Source organism: Vidua chalybeata, chromosome 22 (genome assembly GCF_026979565.1).
Source record: "Vidua chalybeata isolate OUT-0048 chromosome 22, bVidCha1 merged haplotype, whole genome shotgun sequence".
NCBI classification, from domain to species: domain Eukaryota; kingdom Metazoa; phylum Chordata; class Aves; order Passeriformes; family Viduidae; genus Vidua; species Vidua chalybeata.
In genome coordinates, this window is record NC_071551.1 from 976,954 (window position 1) to 989,182 (window position 12,229).

Genomic DNA, 12,229 nt, shown 5'->3' on the forward strand with positions numbered 1-12,229 from the left:
CCCACCCCAGGTCGAGGGCAGTGCTATTGTTGGGAGAGCTTTCCCCAGCCCAGCCTCTAAGGCTACAGGGCCCAACACGGTCAGATGAGGCCGGGTCTACTCTAGGGAAATGCGGGAAAGGTCATCAGTACCTCTCCGGGGAAAGCAGGCGGTGTCCGGTTGCAAGCAGGACTTTTCAACGGGTTTCCAGATGCGCCTTCTGAGAGGGTTCAGCAGATCCTCTTGAAACAGAGTGAAAATTTAACAGGGTACAAATCCATTTGGATTTAGGTGAAATGTGCCACTTTGAATTAGTAGCTTGCTAGTATATGTGAAATATGCTATTTAGTCTGGTAACTCTGGTACTAGTAAAACTACCCCAGCTGAGGAGAAGGAATGCAAATTTCCAAGTTGAAGAGATAAGAGATGCTCCTCGAACCTTGAAACAGACGGGGCAGGGTGACCCAGGAGTTCTTTCTGTACTTTCGGATAAAAAACTGGCTACAAGTTTAACTAGTTGTAGGTGTAACGTGAAATCAGTAGAACAAATATGCATGAACCTATTGTGAAACTCTATGCATATGTAAACTAGTAAGGAAGAATAAAAAGGGATCGGGAGTTCTCAGGGGCACGCATGTCTTTCAAAGGGGAACAATCACCACATGTGCCCAGCGCTGTACTAAACATACCGTCCCTACAAATCTTTATTGGAATTGTGGGGTTTTGATTTTTCGTCCGTGTTTGCCTCTCGTGTTCAGCCTTGGCTGCAAACTCTGCCCGAACCATCAGAGTCCAGGTTCTTCAGCCTAGGCTACAGCCAATGGCGGGGTTCACCACTTATCGGTGCTGCGATCCCCGACACAGGACTGATGATGCGCAGAACTCCATGATATCATAAGGCTAATTAATTACTTTATTATACTATATTATACTAAGATTATATTACACTGATAAGAACTATATCCCTACTAACTGACTAGAAAAACGCATGACCCTCTCTGCCAAGAGTCTTGACACAGATGTGATCTAATTGGTCAATCAATCCAAAACACCAGCACCAGAATCCAAGCAATCACCTTGGGTAAACAATCTCCATAACACATTCCACATGTGCACAAACTCAGGGCAGCAAATGAGATAAGCACTGTTTTGATTCTCTTTTCTCTGCTTCTGTAACAGCTTCTTTCAGGAGAAATCGTGAGAAAGCGAAGTGATTCTCTGTTCAGAGGACATGTGAATACTACACCGTATCCCTGGGGGACTGAGGGGCTGGGGGCAGGGAGTATCCAGGGGGAGTCAGTGCTCAGCACAGGGGGGCAGCAGGGCTGCCCAGCACGGCACTGACAGCACCAAGGGTGGGGGGCTGCCCAACAGCTGTGCCCAAAAGGGACCCTGCCCATTCCCAGAGCAGGGCCAGCTGTCCCCATCATGTCCAGCATGGTGCCAGCACATGACGGGCAGATGTGGCCATTCCCAGGCGGGACGGTGAGTGCGATAAGAGAGGGCAATGGGGCTGAGGAACCCCTGTGCCCACAGCGTGGGACAGTCCCCACGTGTCAGTCACAGGCAGGGACACTCCAAGGTCCCCAGCAGTCCAGACACTATAAGAGGGTGAGCAGCCCCACCGCGGCACCTTTCCTCCACACAACCATGCTGGGAGCCGTCTGTCTCGTCGTGCTGCTGGGCTACGGTAGGCGCAGGGGATGGAGAAGGGTCAGGGCAGGGAGGACATGACCGTGGGGCCTGCCCTGGCCCTGGGCACAGGCACAGGCAGCCTCTGATGTCCCTTTGCCGGGTGTCACACAGCCTATGGATGCGGTCAGCCGGCCGTGCCACCACAGCTGCACTCCCGCGTGGTGGGCGGTGAAGACGCTGTAGCCCACAGCTGGCCATGGCAGGTGAGGGGGCACAGGGACAGGCATGGGGACAGGGATGGGGACATTCCTGCTCTGACCCTGCGCCTCTGCCCTCGCAGATCTCGCTGCAGTACCGCCACTCTGGATCCTGGAGCCACTTTTGTGGCGGGACCCTCATTGCCCCGCAGTGGGTGCTGACAGCTGCCCACTGCATCAGGTGGGTGTTGGGCTGCTGGGGGCATCTGTGCCATGGAGGTAAGATATCCGTGGGCACTGATCCCCCTTTCTCCCTGGCAGCTCTTCCATGACCTACCGTGTGGCGCTGGGCAGGCAGGACGTGTCAGAGGCTGATGAGCCTGGTTCTGTGGCCATGGCTGTGGAGAAGATAATCGTCCATGAGGACTGGGACTCCTACTACCTCATGTAGGGGATGCGGTGCATCAGGAGTGGGTCGTGGGTGGTGTGGCCCCGGACCCTTTTCCCTGTGGCCAGGGACCCTGTTCTCATGGCCAGGGACCATGGTTCCTGTCTCCTTGCAGCAATGACATTGCCCTGGTCAAGCTGGCAGAGGAGGTGCAGGAGACTGACACCATCCGTGCTGCCTGCCTGCCGGCTGCTGACAAGACCCTGCCCAACAACTACCCATGCTATGTCACCGGCTGGGGAAGCATGAGGAGTAAGTGGGGTGTCCCCGGGAGGGTCCCCAGGAAGGGGATGCAGGCACAGGGTGTGAGGTACGAGCTTTGGCTGTCATTGCAGCCAACGGGCCCCTGGCCGACATCCTGCAGCAGGCTCTGCTGCCCGTGGTGGACTATGAGACCTGCTCCAGTTGGGACTGGTGGGGCGACCTTGTGTCCGAGACCATGGTGTGCGCCGGCGGTGATGGCGTCGTCTCTGGATGCAACGTGAGTGTGGGCACCGCAGGTGGTGGTGCCCAAATGGTGTGGAACCGTGGGCACTGGGGGGAGAGGGGATGGAGCCGTGTTGGTGGATGGCCAGGAGGGATGAGGGGAGTGTTGGCAGGGTGCCCAGGAGCCATGGTACAGAGTGTCTCTCCACATAGAGTGATTCTGGGGGCCCCCTGAACTGCCAGCGCGATGATGGGAGCTGGGAGGTGGAGGGCATCGTCAGCTTCGGCTCCAGCCGGAGCTGCAACCTGAAGGGGAAGCCGACAGTCTTCACCCGGGTGTCCGCCTACATCGACTGGATCAACGAGGTGGGTGCCCCTTCCTCTGCCCCCACACAGGGGTTTGTCCACACTGCCCCTGCCCTGCCAGCAGTTTCATCATGAGCCTCTCCATGTCTTTCTTTGGCAGAAAATGAGCACGAACTGAGGACACAGCATGGAGCACAAGCATTGAGTGTGATAAAGGCAATAGTGCTAAATTGGTCTCACGTGGTTCTTTCGAGGGGACACAGTGGAGCAAAACCAGAGGGTTTGTGATCTGGGCTTGTGGCCCTGGGCTTCTGCCTGTGTGCTGGGGAGAGCCCCCACATTGTGCAGTGAGGCTGGGCAGGCTCCTGGGGAGCCTAAGGTGGGCAGAGACCTCACAAGGTCCTCCCAGCTAGGAGCAGATCCATGGCCATTGCCAAGCCAAAGGGTTCAAGGCTTGACTGGTTGTTTGATGGGATAGCGGCTGGAATCTGGCCTGGTGGGCCGGGGGGCCTCTAGGGAACTTGGGGAGGGGCTATAGGGCCCCTAGTTAGCCCAAGGAGTTTTTAGGTGTTTTGGCTGGTGCTGGGATATTTCAGGGGATCTTCCTACTTAACTGGCTGGTAACTGGGCTATTTGATGGCAGCAGACTTATAATAGGAGTGTTGAGGTAACTGGGTTGTCCTGAGGGTCATTTTGCAGCCCCACCACGTTCCCTCCACCACCTGTGCTCCCTGAGTGCTCCCACTCTGTTCTCACCTCTGCCAGGGATGCCCTGGGGAAGGAGCAGCCACTGTAATCCATGTCATGGAAAGGAGAGGGACAAGGCTGTACTCAAAGTCACCCCCACCCCAGTCCCAACGCTTCCTTAGTGAGGGAGTGGGGAAATAAACAAGGGGAAGAGCGCAGGGTCACCTTTCCTGAAGGAGAACGGGTCCAGGGGAGATGGGATCGGCCCTGGGGTCACCTGCACATCCAGATGCTCTGTACAAAACTGGACAACATGGGACAGGGCAGCCCAGAGCCCCACTCTCCTGGGGGATGGAGAAGGGGAATAGAAAAGGATACAACCATGAGCTCTCACAAACACCTGAGCACACGCAAGACCATCACAGCCACACCCCAGCTCCAGCTGGACCCTCCTTGGGGTGCTCAGGCAGCTCTGGCTTCCTCCTGCAGCACCCTCAAAGTACCTGAAATGCTCCCAAAGGAGCGTGGAAATACTCAGTGACTGCAAAAGCAGATTGGATATCCCCAGGTTCCCCGGGAATCCCCAAGCACCCCTCAGCACAAACCTACCATAAAGCCTCTGCATCTCCCAAGGGTGGCTCCAAGGTTGCTTTCCCCCCTCAAAATCCAACACAGATGTAGGATTTCTGACCCAAACCCATCATCGCAGCAGCTCCTTAAGGAGTTTACATCAGCACTGGTATTTCAGTGAATCCTCATCAGTTTCCTGCAGTAACTCCTGACTGACTCCTCAAAAGGAGCAGGATGCTCCATAGGCTGGCACAGCCACATTGTAAATGGCCACACAGAGCAGCAGACACATGAGTGAAGGTTCCTACTCTTCCCACTTCAGAGGAGCCTTCAGAAGGTGCTAAAATGGCCATGAGGAGATGGAACAGACAAGGGAATACAGCTAAAGATTTGCTCTTTAATTGCATTTATTAGAAACATTGGCTGCAAAACTCATCCTTTTTCACTTGAACATCACACCCTAGTCCCATCAATCAGTCACCTGGGCAGCACAGGACACAAATATCACAATCAGCAAAGAAAAACACTGAGGCCAAGGGTGACCGTGCCAGAAATGCTCTCCTCTGGCTCTGTTCTCCAGCAAAGGGACTTCCTGCTCCATCCACAACATCTCCCATTGGCACAGCACAATGTCCATCTCATCTCCGCTCCATGGCAAAGCCAGCGCTCGCGGATCACATTTCTCCAGACAAACACCTGGACACACAGACAAAATCCACAGGGAGCACTGACACCAAGTCATGGTGGGCACAGATTTCATTCAGCCACAGGAAGAATCTCCAGTGCTTGGCAGGGGGCTCGGAGCCCGCGTGTCAGCGGCACATGAAGAAGAATTTTTTACGGAGGAAATTGAAACATCCTGGGATCTGCTTGTACCTCCCCTTGGCAGAGACAGCGTGCGCCACCTGGGAATAGAAGAGAGGCTGAGGAACAGGATGCTCTTTCCATCCCTTGGAATCAATGGCTGCCACGCCAAGGTGGCCAAAGAAGCACCGCAACAACCAGAAAACAACAACAAGGTGATTCTGTAATTCCTCTCTCCCTCCACATTGCTTTTCTCCTACCCATGGAGAACAGAAAAAGTATCTGGGGCATCTGCACTTGTACACAACTTTGGCAATATTGAGTCAACAAGGCACACAAAGGAAGATGTTGATTAGCCAGACTCATTCCATATCCCTGTGCATTGTGCTCCTCCACCCCCAGAGCAAGCTTATAGGAGCACCCAAATCTCATCAACTTGGACAGGACAAGCCATGACATTTTTTAGCCATTTCTTCAGAAGGATTAAAGCCTGTATTGCCAAGATTACTCCTCGCTGGAGAAACCTCCAGTGATTTTTGGCAGATTGAGGCCAGACACTTTCTTTGTAATTAAACCTCTCTGCAGTACCTCCAATGAGCCCATCCCTAAACTCAACACTCAATATCCTCACTCCTTTTTTGAGTGTAGGCCTCTATGCCCCAACTGATCATACCCCTGACTATTTCCTTTATCAACAAAAAGCAGAACAAAAAAGACATTTACCCTCACTAACATGCTGAGCAGGTCTTCTGAATGGGCGTATTGCTCCAGCACACTGTCCAGCGTTTCCACATACCACGAGCCACTCGACTTCTCCCTCCAGGAGACAAAACCTTCAGAGAAAGAAGGAGAATGTTATGCCAAAACCCATCTGCTGCTCTCATCCCAACAAGTTCCTGCTGCTCCAACAGAGCTGGGTTGTCCTGAATTGCCCCCATCTTTGGCCATGAAGCTCTGACTGTTTTGCTAATTCCCCATGCTCAGAAAAGGATTTGCACAGGCTGTTTCACCTGGAAAAGTTGAGTAGGAAACCAAGATGTCGCTAGGTGTGGGCAAACTGGCAATGGCATCGGGCTCACACACGCTATCCGATGGAACCCGAAACGGGATCGCATCCGATTCCAAGGAATCCCCAGGAGCTTCCTCTTCAGGCAAATCACAATCCACTACAAAGCCTTGATCCCTTTGTTCTGAAAAAAGCAGCAACAAGACAGCTCCTGATGTTCATCCCACCCAAGAGATTCACAGTTGTACATCTGACGTTAAGAAAAGATGGGGAAAGAAAAGGACAAAGGCCCTAGAACAAAGTAAGGCTTTCTGGCTGATCCGCTGCACCAGTTGAGTCAAAGTAATTGGTAGTTTATACAAAATTTCTCACTGTGTATGAAGAGCTGGAGCAGCCTCTCAGAACATAGTAAGACAAGAGGCAGCTGGTGTGAGAAGACAGCTGGAGAGAGGGGCAGTCAATGAACAGAAAGGGAGCCAAAGCCACAGCTTGACATCTCTGCAGCCCAAAGCTACCGGAGCCAACACAAAGATTCACCTCCACCACAGGCCTGGATGAAGAACAGTTTGGGTTTTCCTCTCAAACTCGGGCAATTGGACCCATTGAAATAGTTCACAATCTTTTCTATGGGAATGGGTTTTCCATCCGTTCCATAAACGCCTCCAGGAAACTGAATATGGCTTGTCTGCAAGAGGAAAATGCAGGAACTAGTGACACAGAAGGCAAGGCCAGTTCCGAGGGAGCCCGTTTCCCGTCAGGTGCTTCATGGCATAAAGGTACCAGAATAAATCCTGGTGTTTGTGGGAATCCCTGCAGCCATGACAGGGTGAGGGGATATCCAGGAGACATTTGAAATGCACTAAAACCCAGCAATCCAACTTCTGTTACCCAATTCATATCCCACGTCCTCCAGCAAAGGAGTTCTTCATCCTCTGGTGCAACGGGCACATACCATACACCATTTTCCTAAGAATGCCTCTCCTCATCTTTCAAGAACTGACTTGGAATAAACAGGTTTTACTGCTAATAGCATCTCCCTGTCAGAGCTGGAGAACGGCAAGGACTGAATCACCACAGCATGAGGCTGAGTGAGACCTCCCTGCAGTTACAAATTATTAGCCCCAACTTCCAAACCAGAAAACACTTGTCCACTGGCACCACTGGATCAGACCATGCCAGAGAAGCTCCTGTTTTCTTTAACCCAGAATAAGGGTGTAACTCTTTGAAATGTACTGCAATGGCAGAACAAGGTTTTGACAGACCATTCCCTCTCACCCTATGTGAGACCACAGGACAAGGAATTAACCCATGCCATAGAACAAAGAGAGAGATGGGACAAACCCACCTGACAGCCATGGGAAAGGATGACCACAATGCAGCAGTCCAAAGCACTGTGGTCCTGCCGTGACAGCTTCAGCAGCTCCAACACCATTTCCTGTGTGGAAAATGTCACAATGAGAGTCTCTTGAACCATATCTCAGCCACAGATTACTGCCAGGCCCTGTTCTAATTGCACTGCCATGGATCCGGTCAATCTCTGCCACAGGATAGCATGAGCCCCAAGTACAGCTGGCAAAAGCCATTGGCAGAGAGTGAGTATTTCTGCATCTCTGCCCTTATTTAACACTGGCTGCTTTAATCACACAGATTTCTCACCTCTCTACGCTCTTTACAACACAGCACCACAAACCAAAGCACATTTCCACACGATTTATCTGATGAAATCCACTGCTTCTGCCTGGGAGCTGGTGGGTGAGCAGAGAACCATGTTCTACTTTCAGATGATCAAGTTCCCCCTGACACTTCCAGTAACGGCCAAGGATGGCACAGACAGACATGACACAGCTGTCCAAGCTATCCCAAAAACACAGCCTCACCAAATCCCTACAAATCCCAACCAGGATTCAACATTCACGCAGTAAGATGAAAATGTGCAAGGTCCTCTCCCCTTCTGCAATTGCAGTGCAACAATAAAGTAAGAGGATGCAAATGGTTCATTGTTTCTTTGTGGGAGGTTTTTAGTGTGCTGCCAAAACACAAGACACACCCTCTAAAGCATTCCCATCACTTCCAGGGACTCGCCTTTCATCCCTCATGTCAGCAGGACGTAACCAGCCTCACCTGAGCTTTCAAATCCCTCCGGGTCAGGACGGTGAAGCACAAGGCCTTGAAGCGCCTCTCCAGCTTCTCACAGTCGATGTCAGAGCCTTCTCGGGTGGACAGACCCGAGTCTCTGGAGAAATTTACGTTATTGAGGATCAGGCAGTGTCCACAGGGATCCGCTTTCATCTCATAATCCTGGCAGGGACACGTCACAATTAAACTCCCTCTTATTCCAAGTGCCTGCTGGCTAATCCAGCAGGATACAATGCCAGTGAGGAATGGGAGTCCTTAAAGTGGCTCATTTCACAGCTTTTTAAATTTCTCTAGTCCTAGGGATGGGTAGGAGCACCCTTTCTCCACACACATCTTCTCATCAGCAGCCAGGAACAAGAAGCAACCCACTACACTGGGGGAAGCCTTTGTGGAAACCTGGCTGCTGCTTTATCTGTAGCATGTCCAACAGCAAGTTGAAATTTCTGGGAAATTCTTTTAGGCACCATCATCAAACCTCACCAAAAGGAGCCAAGAATTTATGCTATTGCTGTGACAATCTTAAGGAGGATCTGGTTAATGACTGATCCACTCTGAGACCATCGTCCCTGTTACAGCCTTGGAGCAATTGCTCAGGTAAGACAAAGTGAGATCCAGCTCCTCCAGAAACATTTTGTGGAGTCACCCATGAGGCACAGAGCTTTTACCTAGTAGGGAACACTTTCAGCCTTCTCAAATACTAACCTGATCACAGCTCCTCTTGTCAACAGCTGAACCTACAACACAAAACAGACACAGGATTCAGTTCACTACACTCCACAACAAGACCACACTCCTAGAGTTCATGTCTTTCCCACCACATATTAATTTCCCCTTCCCACCACACTGGAAACAAGCCTCTGGCATGCTGTGGCTCTAGAAGTGGAATGTGGCTTACCCCGGGCCAGCACAGGAGGCATTTGAGGTCTTTCACTCTCGGCTTGGACTGGGATAGACAAATGTTCGTGAGGGATCACATCTGTAATGGCATGGGACAAAAATACAGAGGATGAGTCCGAGCTCAAATGGCTCCACTGCTGAAAAGCAGGACATACAGGCTGCCCCGAGAGGCTGCTGTGGAGAGGCTCCCCATCCATGGCAGTGTTCAAGACCAAGTTGGACAGGGCTTGGAGCAATCTGGGATAGTGGAAGTTGTCCCTGCCCATGGCAGGGGGTGGAATGAGATGAGCTTTAAGGTCCCTTCCAACCCAAACCATTCTGGGATTCCATGATTCTCCCAACAGTCACCTCTACCAGGATAATAAAAATCGTGACTTCCTGGACTCTTGCCCACAGTGAGAGGGATCCCAGCTGCCACCTTCCATGCTGCTGTTTGCCAAACACACACCACACCCTCAGCACTGACTTTTACGCTGTTTTTCCTCCTGCAGCTCCAGCTCCACGGGCCGCAGGTCCGGCAGCTGCGGTGGCACCGTCCAGGATTCGCACTCCTGGATCAGCATCTCAGCGAGGTGGCCCTGCCCAGTGTCCCGCAGGATGGAGAGGAAGGCAGGGAAAGCCTGTTTCCCTCGAGTCTCCAGGTCAATGATCAGCTGCCGGGCTTGCTCTCCTCGGCTGCCAGCGCTCTGCAGAGGAGAAAAACCCACAACAGGGGTTCATGCAGTGCCTGGGCAGCCCTTCCGACCGTTCTGAGCAGAGGAATGTGGGATCCGCACCCAGGACACGGACACGGGGTAAACAACAGCAAAATCCAGTGGAAATAGTCAGAGACCCCCACCAGAGCCCCAGCCCTGACCTCCCTCCAACAACAATGGTCACGGCTGGGAAACCCAGCCCAATGAGGAATCTAGAGGGAAAGGGGGAAAGGGAGCACCCCAAGTCTGGCCCCTGGGGACAAACAGGCACCCTGGACTGTCACCAGTGTGTAAGATGGGGTAAAAACCCCCAGGCCTGTCACCTGTAACCAAGAAAGGAAACAAGAACACCTTAAGTGTGTCATCAGATTGGGATGGGGACACAAAGAGAAACCCCTATACCTGGCACTGGCTGGGGCTGGGGACAAGAAGGGACAAGTGGGGGAAGGCAGTTCTCAAACATCTTATCTGCACAAGGACCAATGCCAGGCCTTCTCATCAGAGTGAGGGGACACAGGGCCATCCCTTTGCACTTGTCACCAGGACTAAAGGGACATGGAGTTCCCCTATGAGCTTGTCAGCAGAGTGGAGGGACCTGGAGTCTCCCTTGGACTTGAGAGGACACACGACAATCCCACCCACGTCTGTCCCTAGAGTGAGGGGACTTGGGGGCCACCCCCTGACCTCTCAGGCTCAGGGGACACGGTTCCCCCTTTGGGCCCAAGAGGACATGGAGCTACCCCTCTCAAGCCTGTCACCAGGGTGAGGAGACATGGGGGCCACCTTTCAGTCCTGTCACCAGGGCTCAGGGGACGCAGGAGCTACCCCGCCGTGCCCATCCCCGGCTCGCAGGGAGCACGGACCCTCCCCGAGCTACCCCCGGTGCTCAGTGTCCCGCTCCCTGGCCCACCTGCAGCTCCTCCAGCATTGTCCGGGTGAAGAGCCCGCGCTGCTCCAGCGGGTCCCAGAGCGGCTCCACCCGCAGCGCCGCCACCAGCCGGGCCCGCCCGCGCCGCAGCGCCCGCCGCTGCTGCTCCTCCATGGCCCCGGAGCCCCGGGACCGCCGCTCAGTGCCCGGAGTACCGCTCAATGCCCGGAGCCCCGGAACAGCCGCTCAATGCCCGGAGCCCCGGAACAGCCGCTCAATGCCCGGGACCGCTGCTCAATGCTCGGAGTGCCGCTCAATGCCCGGAACAGCCGCTCAATGCCCGGGACCGCCGCTCAATGCCCGGAACAGCCGCTCAATGCCCGGGACCGCCGCTCAATGCCCGGAACAGCCGCTCAATGCCCAGGACCGCCGCTCAATGCCCGGAACAGCCGCTCAACGCCCGGAGCCGCCGCTCAGCCCTGGGACCGCCGCTCAATGCCCGCACCCACCACAGGTTCCTTCCCGGACCCGCTGCTCTGCCCCGCACCCGCCCCTCTGCCTCGGACCCGCCTCCGGTGCCTTCCCGGAGCCGCCGCTCCAACCCCGGAGCCGCCTCCCAGCCCCGGAACCGCCGCTCGCTGCCCGGAAGCGCCACTGCCTCGGAGTCCCAGAATCACACACGGAGTCAGGCTGGAAGAGCCCTGGTGTGGTCCGGAAGGGTCATGCCAGAGCAAACGAAACAGGATTCCGTCCTTTTGTGTTTTGGTGTTGTGTTTTAATATGGCCAGGGATGAACACTCCACACCCTCTCTAGGCACTGTATCACCCGCACAGCACAGAAGTTCTTCCTCATGTTCAGACAGAACTTCCTGTGCATCAGTTCCTGCCCGTCGCTCTTATGCCATTGCTGGGCCCCCCCGGAGCAGAGGCTGAGCGCTCCCTGCAGACAGGGACAGACAGGGACGGGGATGAGCGCCCCTCCCAGCTGTGTCTCTTCTCGAGGCTGAATAGCCCCTGCTCCCTCGGCCTTTTCTCAGCAAGGGAGATGCTCCAGGCCCTTCCTCACCTTCGCTGGCGAGGAGCCCAGGGCTGGACACAGCACTCCAGGTGTGCCTCCCAAGGCTAGACAGAGGGGCAGGGTCACTCCCTGACCTGCTGCCAGTGCTCCTCCCAGTGCACCCCAGGGCCTCTTGGCCCCCAGGACACTCTGCTGGCTCCAGGACAGCTCATTGACCATGGGACCCCCAGGTCCTTCCTGCAGAGATGCTCCAGCAGGTCACCTCGCCTGTGCTGGTACTTGGGGTTGCTCCTCTCCGGGGCAGGACCTGCATCTGCCCTTGTTGAGCATCATTTTCTCTCTGTCCAATTCTGCAGCTTCTCAAAGTCCTGCTGAATGGTAGCACAGCCTTCAGGTGGATCAGCCACTTCCATATTATCACCAAACCTGCTGAGGGTACATTCCATCACTCTGTGCAGATCGTTGATAAACAAGCTGATTAACACTGGACCCAGTATTGATCTTTGGGGAAGCCACTGACTGCAGACCTCCAAGCGGATGATGCCCTCTAAGCTCTG

The 12,229-nt window shown here is 54.1% G+C and overlaps 2 protein-coding genes across 2 annotated transcripts; one reads left to right on the forward strand and one right to left on the reverse strand.

Annotated features, from left to right (window-relative positions):
* Positions 1-1,275: 1,275 nt before the first annotated feature.
* On the forward strand, positions 1,276-3,126 carry LOC128799081 (chymotrypsin-C-like). The gene is made up of 7 exons (XM_053963187.1): positions 1,276-1,669; positions 1,786-1,877; positions 1,955-2,052; positions 2,133-2,258; positions 2,375-2,511; positions 2,595-2,740; positions 2,899-3,126. Exons 1-7 carry the CDS (start codon positions 1,408-1,410, stop codon positions 3,124-3,126), a joined length of 1,089 nt encoding a protein of 362 aa, XP_053819162.1. The 5' UTR covers positions 1,276-1,407.
* Positions 3,127-4,625: 1,499 nt separating this feature from the next.
* CASP9 (caspase 9) lies at positions 4,626-11,170 on the reverse strand. Its single transcript, XM_053963061.1, has 10 exons — positions 10,697-11,170; positions 9,558-9,777; positions 9,090-9,170; positions 8,897-8,928; positions 8,180-8,356; positions 7,404-7,493; positions 6,596-6,743; positions 6,063-6,242; positions 5,776-5,885; positions 4,626-5,153 (listed from the first exon to the last, which is right to left on the reverse strand). The coding sequence occupies exons 1-10, from the start codon at positions 10,826-10,828 to the stop codon at positions 5,061-5,063; spliced, it is 1,263 nt and encodes a 420-aa protein (XP_053819036.1). The 5' UTR covers positions 10,829-11,170; the 3' UTR covers positions 4,626-5,060.
* Between the last annotated feature and the right edge of the window lie 1,059 nt (positions 11,171-12,229).

Coding starts and splice junctions, on each gene's coding strand:
- CASP9 (XM_053963061.1), bottom strand. CDS start 10,828: ATGGAGGAGCAGCAGCGGCGGGCGCTGCGGCGCGGGCGGGCCCGGCTG. Junction 9,778..10,696: donor CAATGCTGGAGGAGCTGCAG/GTGGGCCAGGGA, acceptor TCTCCTCTGCAG/AGCGCTGGCAGCCGAGGAGA. Junction 8,357..8,896: donor ACAAGAGGAGCTGTGATCAG/GTTAGTATTTGA, acceptor TGTCCCTGCCAG/GATTATGAGATGAAAGCGGA.
- LOC128799081 (XM_053963187.1), top strand. CDS start 1,408: ATGTCCAGCATGGTGCCAGCACATGACGGGCAGATGTGGCCATTCCCA. Junction 2,053..2,132: donor ACAGCTGCCCACTGCATCAG/GTGGGTGTTGGG, acceptor TCTCCCTGGCAG/CTCTTCCATGACCTACCGTG. Junction 2,741..2,898: donor GCGTCGTCTCTGGATGCAAC/GTGAGTGTGGGC, acceptor CTCTCCACATAG/AGTGATTCTGGGGGCCCCCT.